This window comes from Biomphalaria glabrata, chromosome 16, assembly GCF_947242115.1.
Source record: "Biomphalaria glabrata chromosome 16, xgBioGlab47.1, whole genome shotgun sequence".
Taxonomy (NCBI): Eukaryota; Metazoa; Mollusca; class Gastropoda; family Planorbidae; genus Biomphalaria; species Biomphalaria glabrata.
In genome coordinates this window covers 23,502,628-23,529,927 of record NC_074726.1, presented here as the reverse complement: position 1 = coordinate 23,529,927, position 27,300 = coordinate 23,502,628, and the positions used below count along the sequence as shown (strand labels likewise).

At 37.4% G+C, this 27,300-nt stretch overlaps 1 protein-coding gene across 6 annotated transcripts in view; it reads right to left on the bottom strand.

The window, feature by feature from the left end:
* The window catches only part of LOC106069995 (low-density lipoprotein receptor-related protein 1-like), a 187,034-nt gene that overhangs the window by 54,115 nt on the left and 105,619 nt on the right, over nucleotides 1-27,300 (bottom strand). For 5 of the 6 annotated variants that reach the window (XM_056014156.1, XM_056014161.1, XM_056014158.1 and 2 more), the window contains 26 exons: nucleotides 26,962-27,096; nucleotides 26,356-26,484; nucleotides 25,276-25,416; nucleotides 23,885-23,991; nucleotides 22,434-22,563; nucleotides 21,508-21,630; nucleotides 21,023-21,160; nucleotides 20,528-20,647; nucleotides 19,781-19,897; nucleotides 19,504-19,629; nucleotides 13,130-13,324; nucleotides 11,834-12,041; nucleotides 11,398-11,574; nucleotides 10,797-10,944; nucleotides 9,979-10,075; nucleotides 9,246-9,365; nucleotides 8,341-8,477; nucleotides 7,324-7,414; nucleotides 6,659-6,845; nucleotides 5,937-6,049; nucleotides 4,689-4,909; nucleotides 3,459-3,546; nucleotides 3,019-3,141; nucleotides 1,747-1,878; nucleotides 928-1,062; nucleotides 46-175 (listed from right to left, as the gene is read on the bottom strand). In XM_056014156.1, coding sequence (XP_055870131.1) covers nucleotides 46-175; nucleotides 928-1,062; nucleotides 1,747-1,878; nucleotides 3,019-3,141; nucleotides 3,459-3,546; nucleotides 4,689-4,909; nucleotides 5,937-6,049; nucleotides 6,659-6,845; nucleotides 7,324-7,414; nucleotides 8,341-8,477; nucleotides 9,246-9,365; nucleotides 9,979-10,075; nucleotides 10,797-10,944; nucleotides 11,398-11,574; nucleotides 11,834-12,041; nucleotides 13,130-13,324; nucleotides 19,504-19,629; nucleotides 19,781-19,897; nucleotides 20,528-20,647; nucleotides 21,023-21,160; nucleotides 21,508-21,630; nucleotides 22,434-22,563; nucleotides 23,885-23,991; nucleotides 25,276-25,416; nucleotides 26,356-26,484; nucleotides 26,962-27,096 — 3,568 coding nt within the window. The remainder of the gene's footprint in view (nucleotides 1-45; nucleotides 176-927; nucleotides 1,063-1,746; nucleotides 1,879-3,018; nucleotides 3,142-3,458; nucleotides 3,547-4,688; nucleotides 4,910-5,936; nucleotides 6,050-6,658; nucleotides 6,846-7,323; nucleotides 7,415-8,340; nucleotides 8,478-9,245; nucleotides 9,366-9,978; nucleotides 10,076-10,796; nucleotides 10,945-11,397; nucleotides 11,575-11,833; nucleotides 12,042-13,129; nucleotides 13,325-19,503; nucleotides 19,630-19,780; nucleotides 19,898-20,527; nucleotides 20,648-21,022; nucleotides 21,161-21,507; nucleotides 21,631-22,433; nucleotides 22,564-23,884; nucleotides 23,992-25,275; nucleotides 25,417-26,355; nucleotides 26,485-26,961; nucleotides 27,097-27,300) is intronic. The other variant, XM_056014157.1, reaches the window with a different exon arrangement.

Below are 27,300 nucleotides of genomic sequence, written 5' to 3'. Positions count from 1 at the left end.
TGAAGCTCTATGTTTAAAAGATTAGGCTCCAAAATTATGTGTTACCCTTTAATAGGATGCACAACAATTGATCGAGGCTTCTCAATGTCATCATGAAGCACCACATATCTTTTACTGCCATCCAGCCTGGTCACTTCAATCGTGTTGTGTCCTTGGTCAGTCCAATAAATATTACCTGCAAAAAGATTGGATGTTAGTCTTATACATATCTTATAAAATACAGGCGTTCCTTCAAAAAAAGATGATTACGTCTTATGCGTCATGCATCTAGTCATGCCTGACTTAAATTCTGCCAAGTCATTGGTTTTCCTGGCTGGCCCAGGCAACCCATTTAATGCTCTAATAGCACTAGGGAAGAAGGAGCATTTGTACAAATTTGTCCTAGCATATGGAACAAGGAATGTGCCTTTAATACATAATATATAATACATAGATACATTCACATTATAGCTTAATGAAACCAATGATGAGCTCAGCATCTCACACTTTTTTTTCTCTAGAAATCTCCTTGGCTTCCTTCTATCATACATTTCTCTATTCACAGTTAGCTGATTTGTCTCCATTTGTCTTTCGTTTGTATACAATTTAGATGCTCAAAGATTTCTAAGCAATTATCAATATGAATTTTTTAAAATGCACTAATTCTGTTTCCTACTTTAGATATTTATTACCTAACATGCTTTCAAAAAATGGTAATAATAATTCCAGTTAAAACATTGTAGTCTTTGTAAGATATTATTTTAAAACTGATATTTTTACATAAACTAATGATAACATTAATAGTAATATGGTCTTCTAGTCACAAAGATCCAGGGTTCATAGCACAAAACAACCAGATATTATTAAAATGGTAATTTTGGTTGATGTTCCTTGTTATATACTAGCATTTATATAATTATGATAAACTTTTAAAAAATTATATATTACCAGCTATCCAGTCCACTGCAAGGGACTCTGCACCAGCAATGCCCTGTGACACAATCACTTCTCGTCCACTAAGGTCCCTCTTGATACGAGATATGACCCGGAGCTCACTGTCCACCCAATAGATCTGTCCATTACCTGAGCATACATACGTAATATCCAGTATACAGGATAACAGAAGCTTTGAGCTTATTAACATACACAATTGATAAAATATCACTATTTAAAAAAGAATATTTAGCCACATAATGAATTGAACTCTGTCTACTTTGCTGTTCAAACATTTTATTCCAATAATATCCATATAAATTGTTTTAATCCCAATAGCTCCTGCCGCAGTACAGTGTGTCTTTTACGTAAAAGTCCTACAGCAGGATAAGGCGGTGAGGCTCTAAAAAGTCTTTTAAAACTTTCCAATATGAAGAGCTCATCATGTCTCATTTCAAACAATAACTAGAGCATGGTGACTGTTGTTTTTTTTTAGTGAAAACCTGATGTGTATTGTTTTTTATTATTTGTTAAACAATTTTTCAAATGAACAGGCCCCCACCCAGGAAAATGAGTATTTTTTAAGCTTTTTTATATTCTAAAGGTATTAAAAGTATATATTTGAAACTAGGCATATCGTTCTATTTTAAATATTCTTTATTTATTTCTTAGTACCGTATTAGATCTAAAATTTTATTATTTTTTCAAATTGTTTAATTTTAAAAAGTTTTTTTTTATTTTGGAGTTACCTCTCTTTGCTGAGGGCATGAGAAAGATTTTTCAAACTGGAAATTGAAGCTATTGGGTTAAAGTTCAATGTATTTTTTCACTAACCTGCATGAAAGTCCACTGATGTAGCTCTAGAGATTTTGGAGATGGAAGCCAAGGCTGGCACACTGCCATTTAAGTCCAAGGTCATTCCATGTATTTCAGATGCTTGAGTGTACAGGATGAATGTCTCTATGCCTGAAAGTTAAAGAGTTGACAGCCTGGATAGCTTTAAGCCTAAAATAATTTCTTCACCTAACAATTATTACTTCCCTTTTCAAGAGTAAAACTATTTGTACGGCCAGATGGTTTTTTAAAGAAACCCAAACTGTTTTACGAGCACTTTGAAATAACAGCATAAACAAAAGCTAAAAAAAAATTTCATTAATCAAACATATTATATTTTTAAACAAATATTTGATCATTTGAAGGTTACTGGCTATTAAAATGACAAAAAGGTTGACTTTCAAAACTAAAAGTCTGTACTAACCTACAAGTAAAAGTAAAAAGAGTTACATTTAAGAGTAAGTAATCAAAAGTATTTTGAAGTGAAATTGATTTTTTTTTAAATGAAAAATGCCAAAGAATGATTGTAAAATGTTTTAAGGTAAATACTTGGTATGAGCAGGGTTTAATCCACAAAAGTGGAGTGAGGCACAGTGCCCCTCCTGCAGGGAAGAGGAAGACATATGCACTATGCAAAACAGCAGGGATTCTGTCCAGTGAGGATTTGAACCTCTCAAGCCCTCACTCAAATGGAGTTTGATGAAGGGAAATACTTAACTATCAACATATTTATATTTATAACCCTCTATAACAAATTGAACTTAAAAAGCCAGTCCACAGCTGCAGATGTTTAAATTCAAAATTAAAAAGAATGAAAAGATGTTGATTTTTCTTTATTAATTAAAAATTTAGAATGTCGTTAGAATTTCTAAAAAAAAATAAATCTATACAATGGAAACCAATTGTTATAAAAGGCCTTAACACTGATATATGACATTGCAACATGTGGGCAGTTTACACCAATGGCTCATTGCCATGTCACAAGTAGTAACATAATGGACACACTAGGGCAGTGTTTCCATGGAACACTAGTGTTTCACAAGGCGTGAATAGGTGTTCCATGAACTAGTGGAATAATGAACTAGTAGGCCACCATGTGAAGTAATTTCTCTAAAAAAATAAGCAAACTGTTCCACTAAATACTCAGAATGTATTAAGTGTTCCGTTATGGAAAAAGTTTGGGAAACACTGCATTAGGGAATATAGCCAGGTCAAATATAAATTATGAGAAAGACTGTGGAAGTCTAATTAGTAGGTAATTCAATGTCTTACCTTGACATTTGCTGCCATTGACTGTCTTGTAACCAACTGTGCATTCACATACTATCCCTTCACTGGGTTTTGGTAAACATAGCTGCTCACAGCCTCCATTGGCGATGGCACAATTATTTTTAACTGTAAGGTAGAGAATCATCGAGAATTACTTATCCAAGGACTAAAAATAAACCATTTATATTTTTATAATAAAATGAAAGAGAAAGAATTCCTGCTGTATATGATTTAAAATCTATATATTTTTTGGAATAGCTTTTAAGTTCAATCAGACATTTCCCATAAAAGAATATTGCTATGTAAATGTTTGAGCACCCATAACATGTTAAAATGATTTGCCTGGATTAAAATAGCAAGATGTGCAGCAATTCATGTTCAACAGAAACTGACAACCAATTCAGTAAATGTTTCTTGTTGAAATAAAATAAAACTGAACCTACTTTCTTTCCTGCTCTTGGGGTCATAAACTCTCAGGTCATAAACGTTCTGGGCATCTTCTCTTAAAGTTTTTTGGTTCCCATTCTCATTCTGTGACAACATAAGAAAAAGGTGAAAGGTCTAACCACATCACTTAGACATCCACAGATTAACTAGTTTGAAATGTGAACGCTTTTTTTTTCAATGTAATCTTAATGTTTCAACTTGTTTTAAATAATCATGAAGTACTTACAAGTTTCAACCGTATCATCATGTTTCAACTTGTTTTAAATAATCATTAAGTACTTTAAAGTACTGGTGTAACCCTGTTCCTCCCCTTACTAACCATTTTTTCCACTTGCGAAGTAGGGTGATTTTTGTTTTATGCTGTTGGGCATGAATGATTTTAACTAATGTGTAAATGTGCTAAGAAACTTTAGTTATAAATTTGGATTTCTTGACTGAGGACTGAGGGATTGTTTTCTATTGTGTTAGTGAATTGGGATATGTAAATTTGATTTGGAGATTGTGACATTATTTCCTTTTATCAGGGATATTGATTGATCATAGTTGGATTGTGCTTCTGCAATCAGAGAGACACCAGCGATCAGAGAATCAGTGAGTTATTTTCTTTAGTTCAATCCCACTTCTTAACAGTACTGTGACCAATAATTAAAGAGGACATCAGGTGACTAAGTACTACGAACAATGGATTCTGATCCTTGGGTAGCATAAAAACTGGACAAGCTAAAAATATATCCTAAAATCCTGAATTGAAAGCACCATTGTCCACTGATGGAAACTAGATCTCACTAGAGTCAGGGTACAAGTACTAGGATTTAATAGGTCTTTATCTAGTACCAAAGTGGAATATATGTTTAGACAACAGTTTTACAGTTAAAGAATAATTAGTTACAATGGAGACTGGACAGTAAATAGACAAGATGACATTTTCCCATTTCAAGAATAAACATTATTATTATTATTATAACAGAACATCTGTGGATTTTTATTTTATAGCAGTGATTCAGTAGTTATTGAATTCACTAGAGCTGGAGGTATTGAATTGTATCACATTACAACACTAGACCATAATAAGCTATAAAAATAAATTCAGCAAATAAATGGTTACAACAGGGATTTTTATGACTTAATTGAAAGAATTAAACCCTAAAGTTTTTCCATTTAAGATTTTTTGTTAAAGCAGCTATCCATTGAAAATAAAAAGCAAAGATAACATTCTAAACCCTCACCTTGATAATGTAGGTATTGTTGGCATAGAAGAAGATCTTGTCCCTGCCCTGTCCCCCTGGCTTCTCTGGTGTGTAGAGGGCCATGGAGATGGGGTCCTCAATAGGGATGTTCTGGTCCAAGGTGGGCTTGCAGATGGACAATGAGATGTTACACCAGAAAATGGCCTTCTCACCTCGACTAATCCAATACAATCTGTTGGTATCTATGTCCACAGTTAGACCTGACATGCAATATATTGGAATTACATCATTCGTTTAATAGATTAGACACAATTTTTAGCATTTCTATTATAAAACTTTTTTGTTTGTTCTTAATTGGATTTGAAGTTTTAACTTTACATTTGAAAGACTTTTCATTATAAATTGAATCCCCTTTATGAAATCATTGACTTATGACTTAATATTATGAATTCCCAGGGGGAGCATAGAGCTGCAACACCTCTCCACCTAACTCGGTTCTGAGCAGCTTTCTTCATCTGCTCCCATGTAATTCCTATCCTCAGCTTCACTGATGACAGGCTTCTTCCAGATTTGCTTGGATCTGACCACTTTCAGTTTTCCTTGTGGATTCCAATCAAGTGCCTGCCTTGAAATCATTAGGGTAAGGCTAACCTGCATCATCTATCTTATGCATTACTGTATGGCACACATGTCCTGTCTAAGCTATGTCATGTACTTGGAATCTACTTAATTGGAAGGAAATAGGTAATGAGTTTTGAGTAAAAGAGTTTGGGTTACACAACATCGGAAATAGCAAAATAATATGGATATCCGTCAAAATTATTTCTTTTAAACATGAAATTATTTTCAGATTTTATGTTTAGCTCATAAAGCTTTAATATTTTTGACAAAGAGTTTGCACAAAACCATATTTCTCTGTAATAGTATTTTTGATGAGTTTTTTTGTAACTTATTTTCTTTTGTTGTCCACCTCCTGAAGCAATGACATTCTCATTTCAATTGTAAGAGATTTGTATTGACATAGCAAGGGGATCCAAAGTACTTCAGCAATATGAATAAAACTGATGCTGATGGCGCATCATCAGATGGTATCTATTCTGGATAGTTGTGTCAATGGTCACAGGTTGGAACTCATGTCATCCTGGGCTAGGATGTAATACTCTTTAAACCTGAAGTTACATGCGGAAAGGTAAAAACCAAAAAAAAAACATTGACTGTACAGTGACCAGAGAGTTAAAACTACTATGAGGTCAGCACATTGTATTACAAAAGAAAGCTAAAACTCACTGGCTGGTTTTTGTGCTCCCTTGTTAGAAACAGTCACAAACTCATGGAACTTCTTGCCATCCATATCTGCCTTCCAGATGGTGTTACCTCCCATGTCTGACCAGAACATGATACTGTCAGATTAAAATTTATTGTTTAAAAAATATTGTAAAAAAAAACAAAAAACTTTTTCTTTTTGAAATAAGATAATACAAGCAGTAAAATATGAGCAATTTAGTGAAATGTTACAAAATCAAATTCTGATTAAAATAAAATGTCTTTTGTCATATAAAAACTTTTCTAAAACTAAAATGCAGGAGAAGTATGTTTAGGATATAGGAAAGGACTAGTTAAGGATTTTTGTGACAGAAATAAACATAACATTTACATCTCTTTGAACTATTAAAAGTACACAATTAAATGAACACATCTAACAAAGGATAACTGGATAATTTATGTAATAAAAGTAGCTGGTAGCCTGGTTGCATTAGTAAATAATTCAGGTTGTCATCGCAACACTACCAAGTTTAAATACTGCGCTCTTCCTTCCCCAGCCCATCATGCAGGTAACTTTGAGTTAAAATGTAATGATAGTCTTCAATTCTGAAGGAACATCAGAAACTTTAAAACTACACTAAAACATGAGATTAAAGATGGATGATGTGGATAAGTGACTACCCTGGTGTAAGGGGAAAAAAGAGAATCAGGATTAAAGATGATAGCTTAAAAACAAAACAACTAACCCCTCAGATGGGTGTATGGCGATAGAGTTCGGTTTGGATACACTTTTGGCATCTGATCTGTAGATCTCTTTACGGAAGGCACCGTCCAGCTTGGCTACTGAGATGTAGCCAGCCACATCAGTATAAGAGGAGAAGTACATGTTCCTGGACACCCAGTCAATGGCAAAACCAGAAGGATTGGACAGACCTGAGAAAGGAACAAAAAAAAAACATGAGACAATGGAAAAAAAAAATGTCATTAAGGCTGTGGAAACAATGACCATCAAACACAAGATAAATGAAAAGCCTAGTAAAAAGAATATTCAGATAAGTAAGTTCCCCTTTCCGATCTATAGGGCAGATGATGCAGAGGTCAACTGTTTCTGTGGCATACGGTTAACAAGGATGTCATGTGGCCAGCACAACGACCAACCCCTTTTACTATTCCCCAACTAATGTCAGGTACCCATTAGAGCTGGGTGGACTCACAGGCACCCAAAGATCCTGAAATAAAAAAACCCAGTATTCACCAGGATTCAAACCCAGAACCCCCGATTCGGAAGCTAAGTGCTTTACAGTTCAGCCACAGCACCTCCTAAACAATATTATTACATCCTAAATAATCAATGGTGTATTATTTTTATTATCAATTCTAAATACAAAAAGCAAAAGTTGATCACTCTTACCTGAGTCTATGACTGTAGTAATTCCTGTTCCATTCAGGTAAGCACTAGTGATCACATTCTTTTTCATGTCTGTCCAGTAAAGGCGCTCATCCTGTTGGGTAGAAACATTTCATGATATGTTTTTAAGAACTAGGTCATTAGGCCATTATGTTACTTGAAACTCAATTCAAAGCATTTAATTGTTTAGCTCATACATAAAGACAAACAAACAAAATATTGGCTCATCAGCTCAACTCACATGATGAAAAAAAAACAACATGTTTACAGGTAGTTGTGCTCTTAACCATTTATAACAAGAAGGCTTCTCTCAATATTTTACTAGTTAAATTTAAAAGTTTATTAATTTAATTTACTTATCTATTAGGCATTACTAAGTATATCAAGATGACATTTCTACATCATCCAAAAATATCAGTAAAAGCTAATACTCTAATTGTCAAAGATGACATGCATTTTTTGTAAGTAATACATTGGTTAGTTTGAACTTAGGCTAATAGGAGGTTATTATTGAAGACTAAATTATTTCATTTTATGAGGTTGCACATTTATAAGTATGACAAACAAAATTATGTTATCTAAGATGACAGCCAATAAAACAAACAAAACAGTTACTTTATCTTTTAAAGTAAATCAAATATTCTTAAGTCACAAATGCATGTCAAACATGAACCAAGATTGTTTATTATTGAGGGTTGGGAGCTGAGTTACAAATTTATAGAGTCAACAACACCAGAAGGATTGGACAGCACCAGAATCCAATGCAAACATTATCTTATCTTATAATTGTACATAGTTCCATATTCAGAACATTTGATTCTTAATTTAATGTGAAACATCACATCTTGTCATACCATCATTGTGATTACTGTAAGTTCTGTACTTATTTACTTTATAGTCAACACTATACTTGGTTCTCATTCACTTCTCCTATAACAATGAGAATGCAGTTGCAATAAATAAACTACAATGACCTTCGGATTCAAAGAGAATATATAGTTGTGTAGCTTGTTCACTTACTGCCACGTCATAGTCAATAGTGGTAGCATTCTCCACAAACGGCACAGTGATGGATGGAATGACATTGTAGTGGGCATTATCTAGGTCAACTCCTCGGATCTCATTCTCCTTTGTGAACAGTAGAAAAGTGTTGTCTTCTGGTGGAGGGGAAACAAAAACATGCACACAAAGGTCATAGCCACAATAAAATAATGGCACACACCACTAGCCCCAAATTAACATACTATCAGCTGATCAACCTGTGCAAAATCTATAAATATTTTTTTGACTTGTAAATTCTGTCTACTATGTTTAATAAATGTCAAAGACAAAGAAAGCTTACATGGCAAGCATTTAAAAACTATTGCCTAAGCCAGTGGCTCCCAGCCTTTTTTTTCTCTTAGACCCCTTGGAAGTCATCGTAGACCACTGGGGGTCCATATAAACCCTTTGGGAATCACTGGCCTAAAGCGCTGTAAAAATAGTGGATAATATGAAGGACTAGAGTTTGACAAAATTAAATAAACAAATCAGAAGAGAACAGAGACAGGGGGGTAATCTTTAATAAAGTTGTCAACTAAGCCACCAAAGACACTGTAAGGGACAGCATGTAGCATAAAATATTAATTTTAAGATATCTAGCTCATACATCAAAGTAATCAACTTCTTTCATGTACCTTTTCTGATAAAATAAATTAATGGGAAACAAAATACTAAGATATCTAAGCATAAAATAATTTATTGCTTTTGAAAATAATATTTTGTATAGTCACATCTCATCTCTGCCTGTGGTTTTGTCTGAGGCATAGGCCACTAACCAGCTTTCTCCATGCATCTTATTTCTGGGCAAGTCTCTCAAACTGTCCCCACATCTGCTTCCAAATCACAGCATATTGTCTAAAGATACTTAAAATAAATGTGCCTACCTTCACATCTTAAATTATCACTGGTCATCTTAAACCTGTGAGGACAGCGACAGACTGGTTTGATTTTGTCTCCAATCAGACACAGGTGACTGCATTTGTTATTGAGACATGGGTTCTGACCTAAAAAAAAAAATTTTTTAAAGCATTTATTATTAGAAAGAGTCAAATAGAACCTTATAGTAAACAAAAAATAAATGTATAATGTCTAATATAAAATGTAAGTTTAAACTCTATGGTTATATCACAAGGTCCTCAGAACTCGCAAAGACCTTCCTTCAGAGAACAGTACCAGGAAAAAGAAGAAAAGTCAGACATAGAATGCAATCGGCAGACAACTTAAAAGAATGGATAGGCCTGTCCTTGAGAGAAATAGTATCAAAGATAAAAAGACAGAGACAAATGGAAAAAGACAGTCAACAGATCTTGTGTGGGGCCCCAACATTTTAGCACACTTATGGAAGGTGAAGGATGGTGGTTTTCAACAAAAAAAAATTTTAACAGGATTTCAGTTTGATTTGAGTTTGAGATACTGATTGTAAGTGCTCATCCCCCTACCTTATCACAGTGTTTCATTAGGACTGATGACAGAATGAACCAGGGTTGAAATCCCATCAGTAACTATCAAATACCACCTTGCAAGAGGTTAGCTGTTTATATAGCCATTCTATTGCAACTTTTCAAGCAAAACAAATGTTTTCACACACACACACATAAATGGCAATGTTTGACTAACTTTGAGGTTGTCGTTTAGGGTGATACACTTGTAGATCAAATGGTTGCTGGTAGGTTCTGTGAAGGACTGTCACATCAGAACCATTAAATTTGTTGGCCTGTTGAAAGAAATCAGATATAACTGATCACATGACTGGATAGCACAGAAATATCTATTGACAAAAGTTTTGTCCTTTTACTTAAGTTCCCTTACAAAAGCTTTGACCTCTAGCTTAAGTTCCCTTACAAAAGTTTTGTCCTATAACTTAAGTTCCCTTAAAAAAGTTTTGACCTCTAACTTAAGTTCCCTTACAAAAGCTTTATCCTCTAACTTAAGTTCCCTTACAAAAGCTTTGTTCTGTAACTTAAGTTCCCATCTTAAAAACTAAGGATTTAGAAACATTTCAAAAAAGAATTTAGGAACACTTTTTGGAAAGAAAAAAAAATCTGGTAACTGTTTAAAGTCCTTGATAAATAGCACAAGGAAATTGAAACTTTAATGCCTTTTAAGCCTTAAGTTGTATGCTGGCTCAGAATACAAAACTATAAGAATCAAAACTTTAGTGAAAACTGAGTGAGCCAAATATGACAGACAGTACAAATTAAATGAGACTTATAATTTGATCCATGTGACTAATTGTTAGAGAAACCCACAGCTTTCTGTCAATTGCAAGTTTCATAAGACCTGCTCTTCAATTCAGTCATTAACATAGAAGAAGACAAAGTTACTAACTTATTTATATCTTTAAAACATCTAAAGGTGAAAAGAGAATATAGTTTCAAAAGTAAAATTTCTAAGATGCTGAAAACAAAGTATAAATACAGAGACATGCCACTCACCATAACCAGTGTATTGAACCTCCAGTCTGTCCAGTAGACATAATGCTCAAACACTGTCAGAGAGAAAGGATGGTTCAATGCTCTGTGGGATTTAAGGACCAGGCGATGATCACTGCCATTGTACAAGACACTATGGATGGAGTCGGACCTGAAAACAAATCAGTGTCACTTGTATTCATCCAACTATTCTGATTGCAAGAGGTTAGGGTATACAAATTTCTGACCTGCAACAAATATGCTTATCAGATGGCCAACTCATTTGCAGACTTTGCCTTCACATAAAACCAAAATTTTGCTATTGCCATGTGTCAGAAATTATGTTTTCTAAAAGTTAAAACCTGCCTGTGGCTGCCTTGTCTTAAGTTCATACAGGGTAACTATTTAATAGTCTTGATAAGGAGAGAAGTAGAGTAATAACATTTAGGTAAGAAACATTGAATTGGATTTTGGTACATCGGAACAATTAAGGCTATATCTACTTCCCCAATATAGGTCAAGTTTACAGTATAAAAATGTATTAAACAAACAACAACAAAAAACTTTCAAGGAGCTGCAATAATGATGCAATAATAATGAAAAATAAAACAAAGTTAAAACAAACCTTGCATCAACCCAATACAGACGTTTCGTCTCGTAATCCAAAGCTAACCCATTAGGCCAACCAGCTCCCTTGTAGTTGCGAATGTCAAACACTACCATGCGAGTCTCAGGTTCACCAGCCATAGAGCATGACTCAATTCTAGGATGTGAACCATCCCAATCAGTCCAAAACAGCTTTCTACAGTCAAAGAAATTATTCTAAATTAAGTGATAGCTAATGTTAAGTATAGGAACTAAAAGCTACATAATGTTATTCAAATCACTTGATTCCTAATTTATGTTTTTTTTTTATCATTGATTCAACTAAAAAGAAGACCATATTCTTATTTTAAAAGAATAAAAAAAAAACTAATTCAAAAGAGGGCTTAAAATGGCCACATGGAAATGATTTGTTCATTTTTTTCTACTATTGTTTTATATAAATATATGTTACCAACCCCACTCTTGGATCAAGTACAATGGCTCTAGGGCTGGTCATGTTCCCTGCTATCAGAGTGGCCCTTTGTGATCCATCCAGTTTGGCCACTTCAATCTGGTCAAGGTTACTCTCCACCCAGTAGATGTTGTTGGCAATCCAGTCCACTGCCAAACCTTCAGTGGTGGCCAGGCCAAACTCAATGATGGGCTCTATCTTTGTGACAGCTGCTGAGAAAGGCAAAACAAGGCAATCACAATAGTGTTTTAGTGTAATTGGTTAAGCAAAAAATAAATTAAAGTTCATGAACTGGAGCGTCCCAGGTTTGAATCCTGGTGAGACTGGGATTTTTAATTTCGGGATCTTTAGGGCACGTTTGAGTGCACCCAGCTCTAATGGATACTTGATGATAGTTGAGGAAAAATAAAGGTGGTTATCATTTTGCTGGCCGTATGACACCTTTGTTAACCTTGGGCCAGATAAACAGATGCCCTTCAAATCATCTGCCTTGTACATCACATGATCTGAAAGGGGAACTTACCATGTTCAAGGATGGCACCATGTGAGCCAGATAGCTGTTTCATTTTTGTAAAATGACAAAGCCTCCAATGAACCAATAATTATTATTATTCATCAACAACACTAACTTCAGCGTAAAACAAGTTTTTACATTCATTGTAGTGTGTTCAGGCAAGATAAAAACAAAAAAAAAACAACAAAGAATTGATTCTTTAACAAATAACAGTCGCGAAGCTAGGGTGGAAGGGGAGGAGGAGGGGGGAGAATTCAGAAATCCTTCCAAGGCCCCCACTTTACAGGGGCCCCCAAAGAGGTCAACCCCCCCTCCCCCCATGATGGGAAATTCCTAGCTACGCCCCTGACAACTAACTACCTGTGAGTGGTTCATTTCATTGACTGACTCTGAAATTATATGTAAATTTGAGGTTTGTAAATATCCCTGCAAAAATTCTAGATAGGGTCACATATTACCTGTCTAGCAAAGATTTGTTTGCGCCATATAAATATTTCTCAATTTTTATCACCATTCCTTTTTTCATTCTGAAGGACTTCTTTGAACTAATTTTTCAACATGTTCTAAGACACAGTTTTAACGATATGATTCATTCAATATTTGAAATAAGGTATTGATTTGTTTAAAAATCATCCCAACCACTTATCACATGACTCATCCATCACTAATGCATTTGCAACCCTTATGTCCCAACCCATTATTCATGTACCTCACCCCCACATAATTTCCACATCCTCATAATATTTAGTTTTAACTTTTTTTTTTACTTAAGACAAAGATGCTCACAATTGGCATTGATCTCTCCTTTGTAAATTTTATCATTGCTGACATCAGTCCAAAAGACTAGAGACTGGTTGTAATGAAAGTCCAAGGCAATGGCATTCTGAAGGTTAGATACCAGGTGAACCATGGAGTTGTTCCGGACATTCAAACGTCTGATCTCATGGCGATTGGCAAAGATTATGTACACTGGCACAGGGTCTGAGTAAAACAAAATAAAAGTTAATCACATTGTGGTCATCATTTTACAAGCAACACAATTCTGATTTTGTTTGTTTGTTTGTTGATTTGAGGCACCTCGGCACAATTTAGGCCATGTCGTGCCTGCAGTCCCTCAAGGACCACTCTCTCTCTAAACAACAAGGGCCAGATTCTATACAGTCATATAATTAAAATCAAGGTCTATTCACAGTTAAAATAGTAAAGGTAGTAAAAATTTAAATATTTGGTAAAAATCTAATGTAAATAGTGCATGTTCACAAATTCAGAAATCAGATCTTCGTAGATAGCCCCACTTCCCGAATAAAGCCCAGTACCTTCCCAGGGTCGACATTATTAAATAGTGATTTTAGATTAGTGGCTCTAAAATATTTCGCCCTGACATCCTGGTATCTGGGGCAATCAACGAGGATATGTTCCACGGTGAGGCGAGAGTCACAGTACTCGCAAAGTGGGGGCTCCTCTCTCTTCAGTACAAAAGAGTGCGTGATGTAGGTGTGGCCAATCCTAAGTCTGGACTTGGTTGTGCTACCACGCCTTGTCAGACCCTTAGATGTGGGCCGCCACCTGACATCCGCCACAATCTGCCTGAGTTTACTGTGAGTCTCAGCCTCCCATCGGTTCTGCCACTCTCGATAGGTGGCAGAGGCAATACTTTGTCTCAGGTCCGAGTAGGGAATTTGGGTTCCTGACACCGCATGATTTAGGGCTCTCTTTGCTTCTCTGTCTGCGGCTTCGTTTCCCTCAATGCCAACATGGGAGGGGACCCAGATGAAGGTGACATCCCTACGGTCGGCTGTTATTAGGTCCAACAGCTTCAGGCTCTTATGTACCAATGGGATGTCAGTCTTCATCCGCCCCAAAGCTTGCAATGCAGATTTGGAGTCGGAGCAGATTATAAATTTACTCCTTTCTGATGCTTTTATGGCCATAAGTGCAAGCAATATTGCATGCAATTCGGCCGTAAAGATGGAGCAGCCATCGGGGAGTCTACGGGAGATTGTTTTGTTCCGAAAGGAGCAGGCACACGCGACCTTTCCCTCCATTTTGGATCCGTCTGTGTAGATGGTGCCACAATCTCCGTAGCTCTCCTGCAGTTCCCTAAAGTGGACTTGTAGTATGCTTGGGTCTGTATTTTCTTTTTTGAAATTAAGGAGGGATAAATTTAATTTGGGTTTATTCATTAGCCAAGGAGGATTCTGAGGGGTTTCTATTTTAGAGATTTGGTCAATGGGTGGGGTTAAATTTTGGATGGGTTCTCTCATTCGAAGGCCCAACGGCTGTATGACGTTAGGCCTTCGATTGTATAATTCTACCTCTGTGGGGTTAAATATGGAGTCAAAAGCAGGGTTCGTGGGGTTGGATTTTAGCTTGACTATATACTGCATTGCAAGCTTTTTCATTCTTATATCCATGGGGAGTTCTCCAGCCTCCACATGGAGACTTGGGATAGGTGATGTACGAAACGCGCCGAGACAGAGACGCAGGGCAGCATTTTGTATTGGTTCCAGTATTTTTAGGTACGACTTCCTTGCTGCTCCATATATTATGGATCCGTAGTCTAGCTTGGATCGAATTAGACTCCGATAGAGCAGCAGCAAGGTATCTCTGTCAGCTCCCCAGTCCGTATGGCTGAGTACTCTTAGTATGTTTAATGACTTTTGGCATTTCTTCTTAAGTTCCTTAATGTGGGGGAGAAAATTAAATTTGGAATCTAAGGTGAGGCCTAAAAATTTTGTAGTTTTCACGACAGGGATCTTCTTTTTGTGTATAAATAGTTCAGGGTCTGGGTGGAGTCCCCTTAGATTACAAAAATGCATACTAACTGTTTTGGAGTCTGAGAATTTGAAACCATTATAGTTTGCCCAACCCTGAATTTTGTTTAAACATAACTGTAATTTCCTTTCTAAGGTGTTCATGTTTTTCCCATAAGTAAGAATGACAAAGTCATCAACATACAAAGAGCACTCTATGCCAGGGGACAGCGCATTTATGATGCTATTTATTTTAATGTTGAACAGGGTGACTGACAGAATGCTGCCCTGGGGTACACCCATTTCCTGGTCATGAGTGTCAGAAGCGGAGTTGCCCACTCGAACCTGAAATTTTCGATCTTTCAGGAATTCCTCCACAAAACGGGGGAGGTGTCCCTTAAGCCCCATAAGCGCCAGGTCACGTAGAATGCCATGTTTCCAGGTTGTGTCATAGGCCTTTTCTATATCGAAGAATACAGCTACTAGATGTTCTCTTCTGAGTAATGCATTTCTAATATAAGCTTCCAGCCTTACCAGGTGGTCAGTTGTTGTCCGCCCCTGCCGGAATCCGCACTGGTAGTTTGAGATCACTTTATTCCTTTCCAGGTACCAGACCAGCCTACTGTTAATCATTCTTTCCATGGTTTTGCAGATGCAGCTTGTTAGTGCTATTGGTCGATAGTTAGCTGGGTCAGAGCCGTCTCTTCCCGGTTTAGGTATCGGTATAACTGTGGCTTTCCTCCAGCTGTTTGGGAAAGCGCCTGTTTGCCACACACAGTTATAGACCCCTAGCAGGACTGCCAATGAGGGTTCGGGAAGGTGCTTGAGGAACTGGTAATGGATTTCGTCTTCTCCAGGCGCTGTGTCATGTGACTTGTCCAGCGATTCCCTCAGTTCCTCAAGCGAGAACGGTTTGTTGTAGTCTTCATTGTTCTCTGACCTGAAATCAATGGGGTGTCTTTCCTCCCTGGTTTTGACTTTTTGGAACTCTGGCGTGTAGTGTGCAGTGGATGATTTTTCTGCTATTGAGGATGCAAGGCAGTCAGCTATTTCTCTGGGGGACGTGACAGTTCGTCCTTGGTTTTTCAAATGCCCTATTGCATTTGATTCTTTCCCTTTGATTCGCCTTACTGCCTTCCAAACCGCTCTAGCAGAAGTTTTGGCATCCAGACTGCCGACAAAACTTCTCCAGGAATTCCTTTTGGCTGACCGTATGGTTTGTCTAGCCTTTGCTCTAGCTATCCTGAATAGCTTTAGGTTTTCCTGGGAAGGATTCTTTATAAATGCAGCCAGTCGTTTTTTCCTATCACCAATAGCACTTTTGCAAGCTGTATCAAACCATGGTTTGCTAGGCCGTTTTGGATTTGCAGAGGTTAGGGGTACAACTTTCCTGGCTATACTTAGTAGCTTGCTAGCAAAGGTATCAGCTGGGTTCTGTTCATGGAGGATATTTTCTGTGATATCCTCAGAGCATCTTTTTTGGAATTGTTCCCAATCGGCCTTATTCAGTTTCCATCGCTGAGGTCGTCCCAATGAAGGGAGATTGTTAGTAATGATGATTGGGAAGTGATCACTTCCCCGTAGATCATTGCTAACTGACCATTTAAAATCGTCCAGAAGTCCGGGGACGCATACGGTGAGGTCAATGCATGTGAATGATCCAGTTCCTGGGTGCAAGTAGGTCGGTGATGCATCATTAAGTATGCATAAATCATGTTGGAGGAAGATATCCTCCAGCATACGACCTCTTGTGTCGGTATTGTTGGATCCCCACATGGTGTTATGGGCATTGAAATCCCCAAGGATTAAATAAGGCCGGGGGAGTTGTTTCAATAGGTCCTCCATGTCTGTTCGGTTTAATGGAGCGCCTGGTGGTAGATACAGGCTGCAGCAAGTGATAACCTTGTGAAGGGTTATCCTAGATGCTACGGCCTGTAGTGTGGTCTGTAGTTCTACCCTCTCATGGGGGATGCTATCCTTCACAAGGATACAGACTCCACCTGATGCTCTCTCTGCATCCTCAACATTCTTGGTGTAAGCACGGTAGCTTCGGAAGCTGATGCAATCTTTCAGAAATGTTTCCTGTAAGCAGACAGCTACAGGAGTCTCAGAGTCCATCAGTAGCTGCATTTCCTCGTAATTGGCCTTGAGGCCTCTACAATTCCACTGTACAATTCTGGAATCCATGGCTTATTCTAGATGACCTACTTGGAGCTATTTGGCCTTTGGAGGCCCCCGGAGGGGTTTCCCTTTATTCCAGTGACCTTGGTATTTTTATTCTTGGGTTTGGATGGAGAGGAGGACAACCCCCTTTTGGGGGAAGTCTTTCTCTCTGGAGAGGGGAGATCCCTCTGGTTAGAGCGGAAGTTATTTCCTCCTCTCTCACCTCGGGCATCCTCTCCGCTTTGATTTCTCCCCTTAGGGAGTTGGTCAACCTCTAGCTCGGTAGAGGTTGGGGTGTCTGGCTGGGTTCTCTGAGGAGAACCTGTGTCAGACATGATGTCTCCGGGTTCTCCCGGAGTATTGGTTTTGACATGCTGCTCAGTCTCCATGCTCTCATCAGCGAGCACAGAGAACCTGTTCTTTAGCATGACAACAGGGCTTTCTTGTTTCTTCAGAGGTGTGTTCTTTGGCGGTGTTTTCTTCTGAGTTGGGGGAGGAGGAGGGGGTGGTGGGGTCAATGTGTCCGTCTGTGTGGCTATGGATCTTCCTTTCTTAGCAACAGCCTGGGCGTAGGTCTTTGTCAAGCCGAATTGGCCCTTGGGTAGGGCCAGTACAGCCGATTTCGCCTGGCTAAAGGTACATCCGTTTCTTGCCTTGTACTCCTGCACGGCAACCTCCTGTTTCCACACAGGGCAGTCCTTGGAGTAGGCTGAGTGGCCAGCTTGACAGTTTGGGCATTTGAACTGGGCTGTGCAGCCCTTGTCCTCATGACCCTCTCCAGCACATCTGGCACACACAGTGTTCCTCTTGCAGACTGCCGCGCCGTGTCCATAACCCTGGCACTTGAAGCACCTCATGGGGTTAGGTATGTAGGGCCTCACTGGAACTCGTAGGTATCCTGCCTTCACATACTCTGGCGGTGTCCTAGTTCCGAATGTGAGGATAATAGTGGCGGTTTTGACCTCCTCACCCTCCCTGCGCCTGGTAATGCGCCGGGCATGGGTGACTCCTTCAATGCCCTCCACTATTTCCTTCTCGGAACATTCCAGTAGGTCCCTAGAGCTGATTACACCTCTGCTGGTGTTCAGACTCTTGTGTGGCATGACTTCCACTTGGAGATCACAGAGTCTTCTGCATCTTAAAAGCCCATCAGAGTGTGTCTTGCTGTCTACTTCTACAAGTAGTTCCATTGTTTTGTGTAGCTTAGACACACTCTTGGGCTCTCCCACTACTGACTTGAGTCCCTTATAGATAATAAAAGGGCTCAACTTGGTCAGGCTTTTTCCCTCATCTGTGCATCTAACCACCAGAAATGATGGCCAGGTGGCACAGCTTTTTGGGACCTCCTCTTTTTTATCGTCGATTCGGCGTTTCTTGCCCAGACATAGGTCTGGGGCAAGTAGTTTTGTGTGTGTTTTTTTGTCCATATATATTTTGGTTAATTCGGCACCTGTGCTCCCCACCCGCCATCGAGTCCAACAAGGGGACGGGCCATTCGGATGTCCAGAATGAGCCCGTCAGGGCTACACAGGTGCTATACTCAGTCAGCTGCTACATCGGACATGTGTCCGATACAGCAGCTCCCTGATTGACCCTCCAGCCACCGCCCTCCAGCATAGGTCGACGACCTATGCTGGTAGCTCGGCATGACCAGCCGGTTGACCCAGAGCGGGCCATCTGGGTCTCAGGTCTAGGGGAACTTGGAGCCAAAGTATTGTGTTGTTGTGGTTTATCCTCAGATAGCCACCACTCAAACACCAGGATCTCTTTATCCCCCCTTACCCGTCGCAGTCCACGGCAAACGGACTGGTCTAGGACGTAGTGAGAATTTAAAGTTAAGGAGACAGTGTGATGATCAATGAAGGCAGACTTAGGAAAAGAGGAGGCAGACACAATGATAGAAAAGAAGTAGGGCACTTTTGAGCTCCAAAAGTGCTAAGGAAAGAGGAGCGCAGTTTAACGTCATGTCTCGGGACGCACACAATTCTGAAAGAAGCTTTATCTAAATGAAAAAGTTAATTGATATGACAAACAATAAGAGATGACAATGTGCCTTGCAGGATGGAAATGAGACTTTATTTTGCTTATCTAAATGAAAGAGTTAATTGATATCACAATAACAATAAGAGATGACAATAATGCGATGACAATATTGCCTTGCGGGAGGGAAATGAGTCTTTATTAGAAGCTTCCATGCTATTTTAGAATAGGAATGCTAGCACTTTAAGAGCATGTAGTACTTACCATTGGGCTTACAGCTGTATTGATCTAACTGCAGGGTGTAGCCTGGACTACATTGACATTTATGTCCCTTGACAGTCTGCTGACAAAGTTGACTGCAAACGCCCCACTTCTCACAAGAGTCTATGGCTGTGAAGGTAAACATACAAGACGATAAATGCATATGTGCATTTGTTATACAGAAGTTGTGTGCTCTTTAGGTCACTAAATACAGCTATCTAATATAAAGAGCAGATTTGATCGTACTTGACCTACTTATGACATGAAACTAGTTACTGACCAGCACAAGTCTTGTTGTCAGGCCTCAGTCTCTGGTTCTCTGGACAGGAGCACACAAAGCCCTCAGGGGATTTGTGACAGGTTCCTTGACAGTCATGGTTTATGCACATGTCATATTCTAGACAACAAAAGCTCAGGTTAGAATGCATGACAAATGTCACAAATTTAACTCCAACTTAAAAACCCAAATACAGAGTGCTTGTAAATTATTTCAACAAGACCAACAACACTGAAAGTTTTTAACCCTTTCTGCACAACAACTGTAGGCTTTTTCATTGCCAAATACATAGTAAATTTGTAACAACCTATTCTAGGCTTAATTAGGGGCTATGCTTATTTGGTATTTTTAGCATTGTGGAATGGACCATGATTTTTTGTAACTAGTTCTGATGCTTGAGCTCTGTGATGCTTGAGCTTCGTGGTGCTTGAGCTCTGTGAGTCTTCATGAACTGACACCTAATGCTATTTTTAAAAACTTGATGTAAGAGTATTAAAGCACTTATTGTAAGCTATTGATATAGCTATTCAATCACCAATGATTAGTGTTATACTAACTAAAGCATTAAGGTTTTTTTTCAACAAGTTGTTTAATTGTGTTGTTTTTTTTTTAAAGGGGGTAGAGGAAAGTTAATTACTATACCAAGCATACTAGTAACCAATTGGTCTTCAATAAATTGATATTAACTACGTTAGAAAACTGTGTAGGCTAAGGTGTGTATGAAAGAAAACAAAAAGGTGAAACCATTACCACAAAGTCTTCCTTCATCCGAGCTATCAGGACAATCATTTCTGTTGTCACACAGTTTCTCAGGTGGGATACACATGGAGGTATGAGTCTTGCACGCAAAGTTAGGGGACTGGCACTTGGCTAGAAAACAAACAAGCAATGTAGTAACAAAAAAAATGCTGACTAAAACTTACTGCTCTGAAGGGAGAAAAAAAACCCACTGATTCTCAAAGTCATATTTCCTGCAATCTACATCAATCCAGTCCAGTCCACCCTTGATCAGTGCTGGGTTTTTGTATCCATTGTAAAATTAAGCAATCATTTAAAATCATTAAGCTTAAAACAATGATGAATTATAATTATTGATTATTAGTGTTTTATATCTTTACATTATAATTATGTATTACCTATTTAACTGTTTATGGTTACAATCTACAAGTTTAGAACAAAATGATTTAAACAATTATATTTATTATGGCACAGGAGTGAAGGGTCACAAAGATGTCCAATACTTACTGCAGTCTAGCTCATCAGACTTGTCATCACAGTCAAAGTCATCATCACACCTGAAGAACTTGTCTATGCACTGTTTACCATCATGGCAAGCAAACTCCTTGTCTGGGCGACTACAGCTCTTGACTGTCATGTTAGCCACTGAAGAACAAACAAAACAACAAAAAAAAGAGACTTATTAATCCTATACCCAAACACTCATGAATTGACAGTAGTTAGGAAACCCTAACAGCCAATAGAGAGGATGAGAACAAGTTTGTGATGGGTAGAAGAAAAACAGATTCAAAAGTGCCAAAGAAATGTTTAGCATTAACCTCACAAAGGTAACTAATACTATCAACTTTTGACCATTCTTGTTTTTATAATTTTGTTACCATCGCTAATAAGAGTTATTGAAAAAAATAAATAAATAAACAATCCAGCAATATATGTGCCTACTCCAATATAAATTCCTAACATTAGAAATAAATATTCCCTGAGTATCTTACAGCAGTTAACTTCATCAGAACCATCAAAGCAGTCCGTCTTGTTGTCGCAACGATACATCATCTTGATACAGGGCCCAGAACCACAGGCAAATTCATCTTTGTGACAAATCCTCTCCTGCTTTGCTAGAAGGCAAAAGTAAAATGATTTAAGGCTTTTTAAGGTTTGTAAAGGTGACGAAGCAAGATAAGTCTGAACTTGTATATAGAATGTTAGATTATGAAGAGGGGGCTAGGTAGCTGAGTGGTAAAGCACTTGGGAGGTCCCAGATTCAAATCTCTGTGAAGACTAGGATTATTAATGCCAGGATTATTAGGACACCCTAGAGTCCACTAGACTCTAATGTTAGTTTAGTTAGGGAAAGTAAAGGTGGTTGGTCATTGTGCTGTTCACATGACACCTTCATTAATCATCAAATACAGAAACAGATGACCTTTACATCATCTGCCCTATGAATCAAAGGGTATGAAAGGAGTGCTTTAGTTAACTTTTGACTATGAAGAAGTCTTTGAAACTTTGTAAGTGTTAAGCCATAGTGATACACACACAGAGAAAATTTAAATTTCAATAAATTATGTCTAAACATTAATATATCCATTAGTAAATATAAAATAATAAACCCAATTCAATGCATTTAGTAATACAACTCAATTGTTTGACCAAAATGTTTAGTTCCTTTTCTGTAGAATATTTCCTTACAAAATCAATGATACATCAAACATTTTTAATGTACAACCCAAATTTGTACCATAATATCAAACATAAAATCATAATGCAAATATTTTGATTAAAGGAATAAGGCAGCTTCTGTGAATCCTATTGTTGTTATACTCTACAATTTCAAACTATAGTTTAAAAAATGCTATTTGTAATAAGTAAAGTTGCTAAGTTAGTGTTCTCCCAGATGCTCAGGTAGTCTCAAACTCACTGCAGTTTTTTTCATCTGTTCCATCAGCACAGTTCCTCTCTCCATCACACAAGTAAATTTTGGGCCTGCATTTAGTTTCATTCGCACACTTGAACTCTTTGACAGGGTCGCACCATTCTCCACAATCTATCTGCTCAGATAGAAAGACATTGATTTGTAAGCAAAAACTGACAACACATTTATTGTCACATTGTCCAACAAAATCTATAAGTTGGCCATGAAACGAAATGGAGCTTGTTATGGAGTGTATGTGTATTTCTATTGTGATGGTGGGAAGAGGTCAGTGATTGGTTGTGAATGAAGCAAGATAGGTGGCATTTTTATCAGAAAGGACTGATGACTTCAGAATGTGATACTGAAAAGATAAGTTATTGTAATGAGTTATATTTGGTTTAAAATACCATTTTATATTATCACTGAAGTCTACTATATTTATTGCATTTCATCACAAGTTGATGTATTAAAATGTATTAATAAAAGTAATTTTTTATGTTGTTGACAAAAGAAGTTATTTCAAGTTTTAAAAGTTAAGATATAATACGCCTACAGCAGTTTAGTTGTCTACCAGCAATGTGGTGCTACAAGTCAATGACCTTCAATAACAGAGCTTCAGCCTTTACTTATAAGTCTATTTAATAAATCTTAGCTAAGTTATGAGCTTGCTATTGCATGTAGAGATTTTTCATAAATAAAACCCAATATCCTTCCTATTTTTATAATTGAACCTAGATTTTTTTTCCACTTTTCATTTTGTCTAACAGACTACTTCACCATGTTAGTTGTAGACAAAATGTCTCTTTCAGCATATAGCACATTACCCCCAAAAATGTAATCAATTATAAATGATTGTAGTTGGAAAAAAAATACAAGCACTAGAAATAACTGAACAAGATCAAAGATAGGAGAAACTTAGAAAATTGTTTTGAAACATGTAGCAAACAATATCACCTGCTTTGTTTTACTGTTGAAAACATGTGTGCAGTTTTAAGAATCAAGTGAATCATTCTGATATCTCAATCAATGTTAAAAGTTAAACAATTATGACCAATTATGAATTATGCTTCCCAGTCATGACAAACACAGAATGATACACTGTTTGCTTTTGCTTTGTTGTTTGGTGTTTCTGTAGCTAGTGGTTTTTCTAAGGGCTTGGGTAGCTAGCCATACGCCCAACCCTCGTGCTTTCTCAGCTGGCATAGGAACCGTCCTATGGTGGAAATGATACATTGGTAGACAATAAATGTCATGTAATGTTTGTTTGTTTGTTTTACATGTTTCGAATGTTCCTTCAGAGTTGAAGAAAATTAATTCCTCCCGCAGGACAACGGGGGATGGGAGCAGGCAGGGTTTGAACCCGGGACCATCGATAAATCTGAACGACAGTCCAGCGTGCAAACCGCACGACCAGGCATGTCATTGAATGAATAAATCTAATTTCTTGTCCAACTTACTTCATCCGAATTGTCTGGACAATCATACTCATTGTCACACCTGAACTCATACTTGATGCACTTGTTACCACTCAGGCATTTGTATTCATCTGCGGCACACTTCCTGTCTGAGATAGACAAACAAGTCAGCATTTTATTCATTATAATTATGTTAGGTGTGATCACAGCTTATCATCTTAACTCTTTCTCTCCATAATTATTTTCCTCACTTTGATAGTATTATTCCTTTTGCTCATTTCTATTTCACTATCCTGTTTTGTTTAGACTTAAACTTTTTTGTTTGTCATCAGAAAATGTTATATTTAGTATTGAACTAAAGGAAAATACATGCTCATATTACACAACACAAAGTTTAAAAATCCAAAAATCGATTCAGTTTAATGGCGGTCAAATCAACGTTGGTATCGTCAATTAGGAGAGAAAGAGTTAATACTCATTGAAAGGCCAAAGTCTTAGATTGGTACACATATAAGTTTCAGTATTGTGAACTAAAGTTTGAGTTTTTTTGGCACATCAGCACACTTTAGGCCATGTCCTGCCCGTAATCCCTAAAAGGTTACTCTCCCTTCATACCACAAGAGCTAAATTTTATTTAGTTAAGTTATTAAAAACAAAGTCTATTCACAGTTAAAATAGTAAAGGTAGTGAAAATTTAATAATTTAGTAAGAATCTTTTGTAAATATTATATGTTCACAATTTCACAAAAGCAAGAAGAGATTAGAAGTAAACAATAGAACCATAATTGTACAGCAATGACAAATATACACTTGAGACAAGATGGTTAATTAAAAGTCTCAAATCTAATGATTTTTTTTTTTTAAATACAGCTTGAACTTATCATTGTAAATATAATAATATATTTTCTGACATATTATTTTAATGGCATCTGACACCTTTAATTAATAACACCAAATTAATTAAAACACAACTGTTAAATAAAGACAAAAAAAAACAGAAAGAAATGCCAGGATTTTGTCTGCCATTTTTCTCCAAATTAATTGCTCTGCAGTATAAGAATGTTTGTTTGTTTGTAAAATGTTTTACATGTTTCGGATGTTCCTTCAGAGTTGAAGATAGTTTACTTCCTAGTCCAAACCTCCCGCAGGACGACGGGGGATGGGAGTGGGCAGGATTTGAACCCTTGACCGTCGATAAATCCGAACGACAGTCCAGCGAGCAAACCGCACGACCAGGCAGCGAATGTGTTTACCAATTAAAAATCTCTTTTTGTTTTCTTTTTTTTTTTTCATGAGATAGGTGTCATTTACAATCCTATGCTCTGTCCTTAAAAGTTTTTTAATGCTTGCAATGGAAATGGGGATAAGAAGCTAACAATAGCTGGTCTAATAGATTTCTCTGAAACAGTTCTTGCTGAAACAAAACTACTTACCACAACTTCCCTTGGAGCAGCAGTGATTGGCATCTTCATCAGAACCATCTGAACAATCTTCTTCTCCATCACAAAACCAAGAGTCTGGTATACATTGACGAGACTTACTACATTGGCTGTAGCCAACACCACACGTGTGAACTGAAATAAAGGTTTTAATATAAATATATTGATCATCATTACTTAGTACTTATCCAGTGTTAGATCCATGCTAACTTGAGGACTTAAAGTGTATTCAGTGAGGTGTAAGCTTTTAGGCTTTCAAGCTTAATGGAGTTAAATGTTTAAGTAGTATAGATGTAGATATGAGCACTTAAGATTAGAGGCAGTAGAAATAGTGCTTTACACACAATTTTATGATGAAATTTTAAGGAAGGAAATTCTGGTAAAGATGGGATTTTTTTATTTTGGGATCTTTAGTGTGCCTCTGAGTCCACCCACTAATGGGTACCTGACATTATTTGGGGAAAAGTAAAGGCAGTTGGTTGTTGCACAAGTCACATGACACCTTCATTAACAGTGTGCTACAGAAACAGATGACCTTTACATCATTTGCCCTATAGATTGCAATGTCTGAAAGGGAAACATGTAGATCAAGAGCTTTTAAAAATTTTTTAAAGGGAAAATAGTTTCCAAGTAAAATAATAAATGCTTGGTATTATTATGAAACAGAGGCAGAGTGGCAAAGTGCTTGACTTCTGAACGTGGACTCCCTGGTTCAAATCCTGGAGAAGACTAAGATTTTTACACCTCTGAGTCCACCCAGCTCTAAAGGGTACCTGACATTAGTTGGGGAAAAGTAAAAGCGGTTGGTTGTTGTGCAGGTCACATGACACCCTTGTTAACTGTGGGCCATAGAAACAGATGACCTTTATCATCTGCCCCATAGACCACAAGGTCTGAAAGGGGAACTTTACTATTATTATGAAAGAAATAGAGCCCAAAGATCCTTACAGCCAAGAGATGAAGCATTGGATTGTGTATTCAATGTTACTGCATTAGACACACACACACACAAAAACCCAGACAAAAAAAACTACTAAACTAAAGACACACTATGTCTAAGCCCCAACAAGTTACCTGAGCACTGGTCCATGTCCTCATCCTCTCCATGCTCACAGTCCACTTCCCCATCACATTTGTACTGCAGGTAGATACACCTTGAAGAGTTGCACCTGAACATGGTCTCAGAGTCACACTGCTTCACTGCTGTTACAGGGAGAACACACAAATCATACAGGCTACAGGTAAACATCCCCATGGCTACTGTCAAACTTAAAACTATTTAATGTCGGCCTATGTTAATTACTGTCATCATGCCACAGTAAATTTATTTTTAAAAAAAATAAAAAATACTTTTATTGAAACTGACATAAAAAAAACAAGAACTCTAACAGAAATGTTAATAAAATATAATCAAGACACAAAACCAAAGGATATAAGATGATAGTTATCTACTTTTCTATCAAATAGGAGACTTTGAATAATTGTCTAGAAAACAAACAAGTAGGACTAATGTAAAGTCTTTTAAAGTGTAATTTGTATTTTGGTGTTTGTTTTTTTAAATGCACTACTGCTAGAAGAATTCTCTTATTACTTTTGAAACACTACAAAGTTTAAGACATTTAATTTTACAATTGGTTTTTAAACTGCTGGATACAAAAAAAATCACATACAACTGCTTACCACATACTCCATTTAGATCCTCATCAGACTTGTCACCACAGTCATATTTGCCATCACACGTATTGGCACTGTGAATGCATTCCCCATCATTGCACTGGAACTGTATATTGTGACATCCCCTGAATGCCACATTACCTGTAAACATACAGCCCTTGTACACTAGATTTTTTTTTTACCTCCACTAGAGCATTGCTAAAGTCAGACCAAAAAAAAAAATCTGAATACAAAAAACACGGAATGGATGGAGCCGTCAATGAAAGAGACTTAAACCCTGTGAAAAAACAGAGAGGAATGGAGACAGATCATGTGTGGGCAAAACGTCAGACCTGTGACATGGCA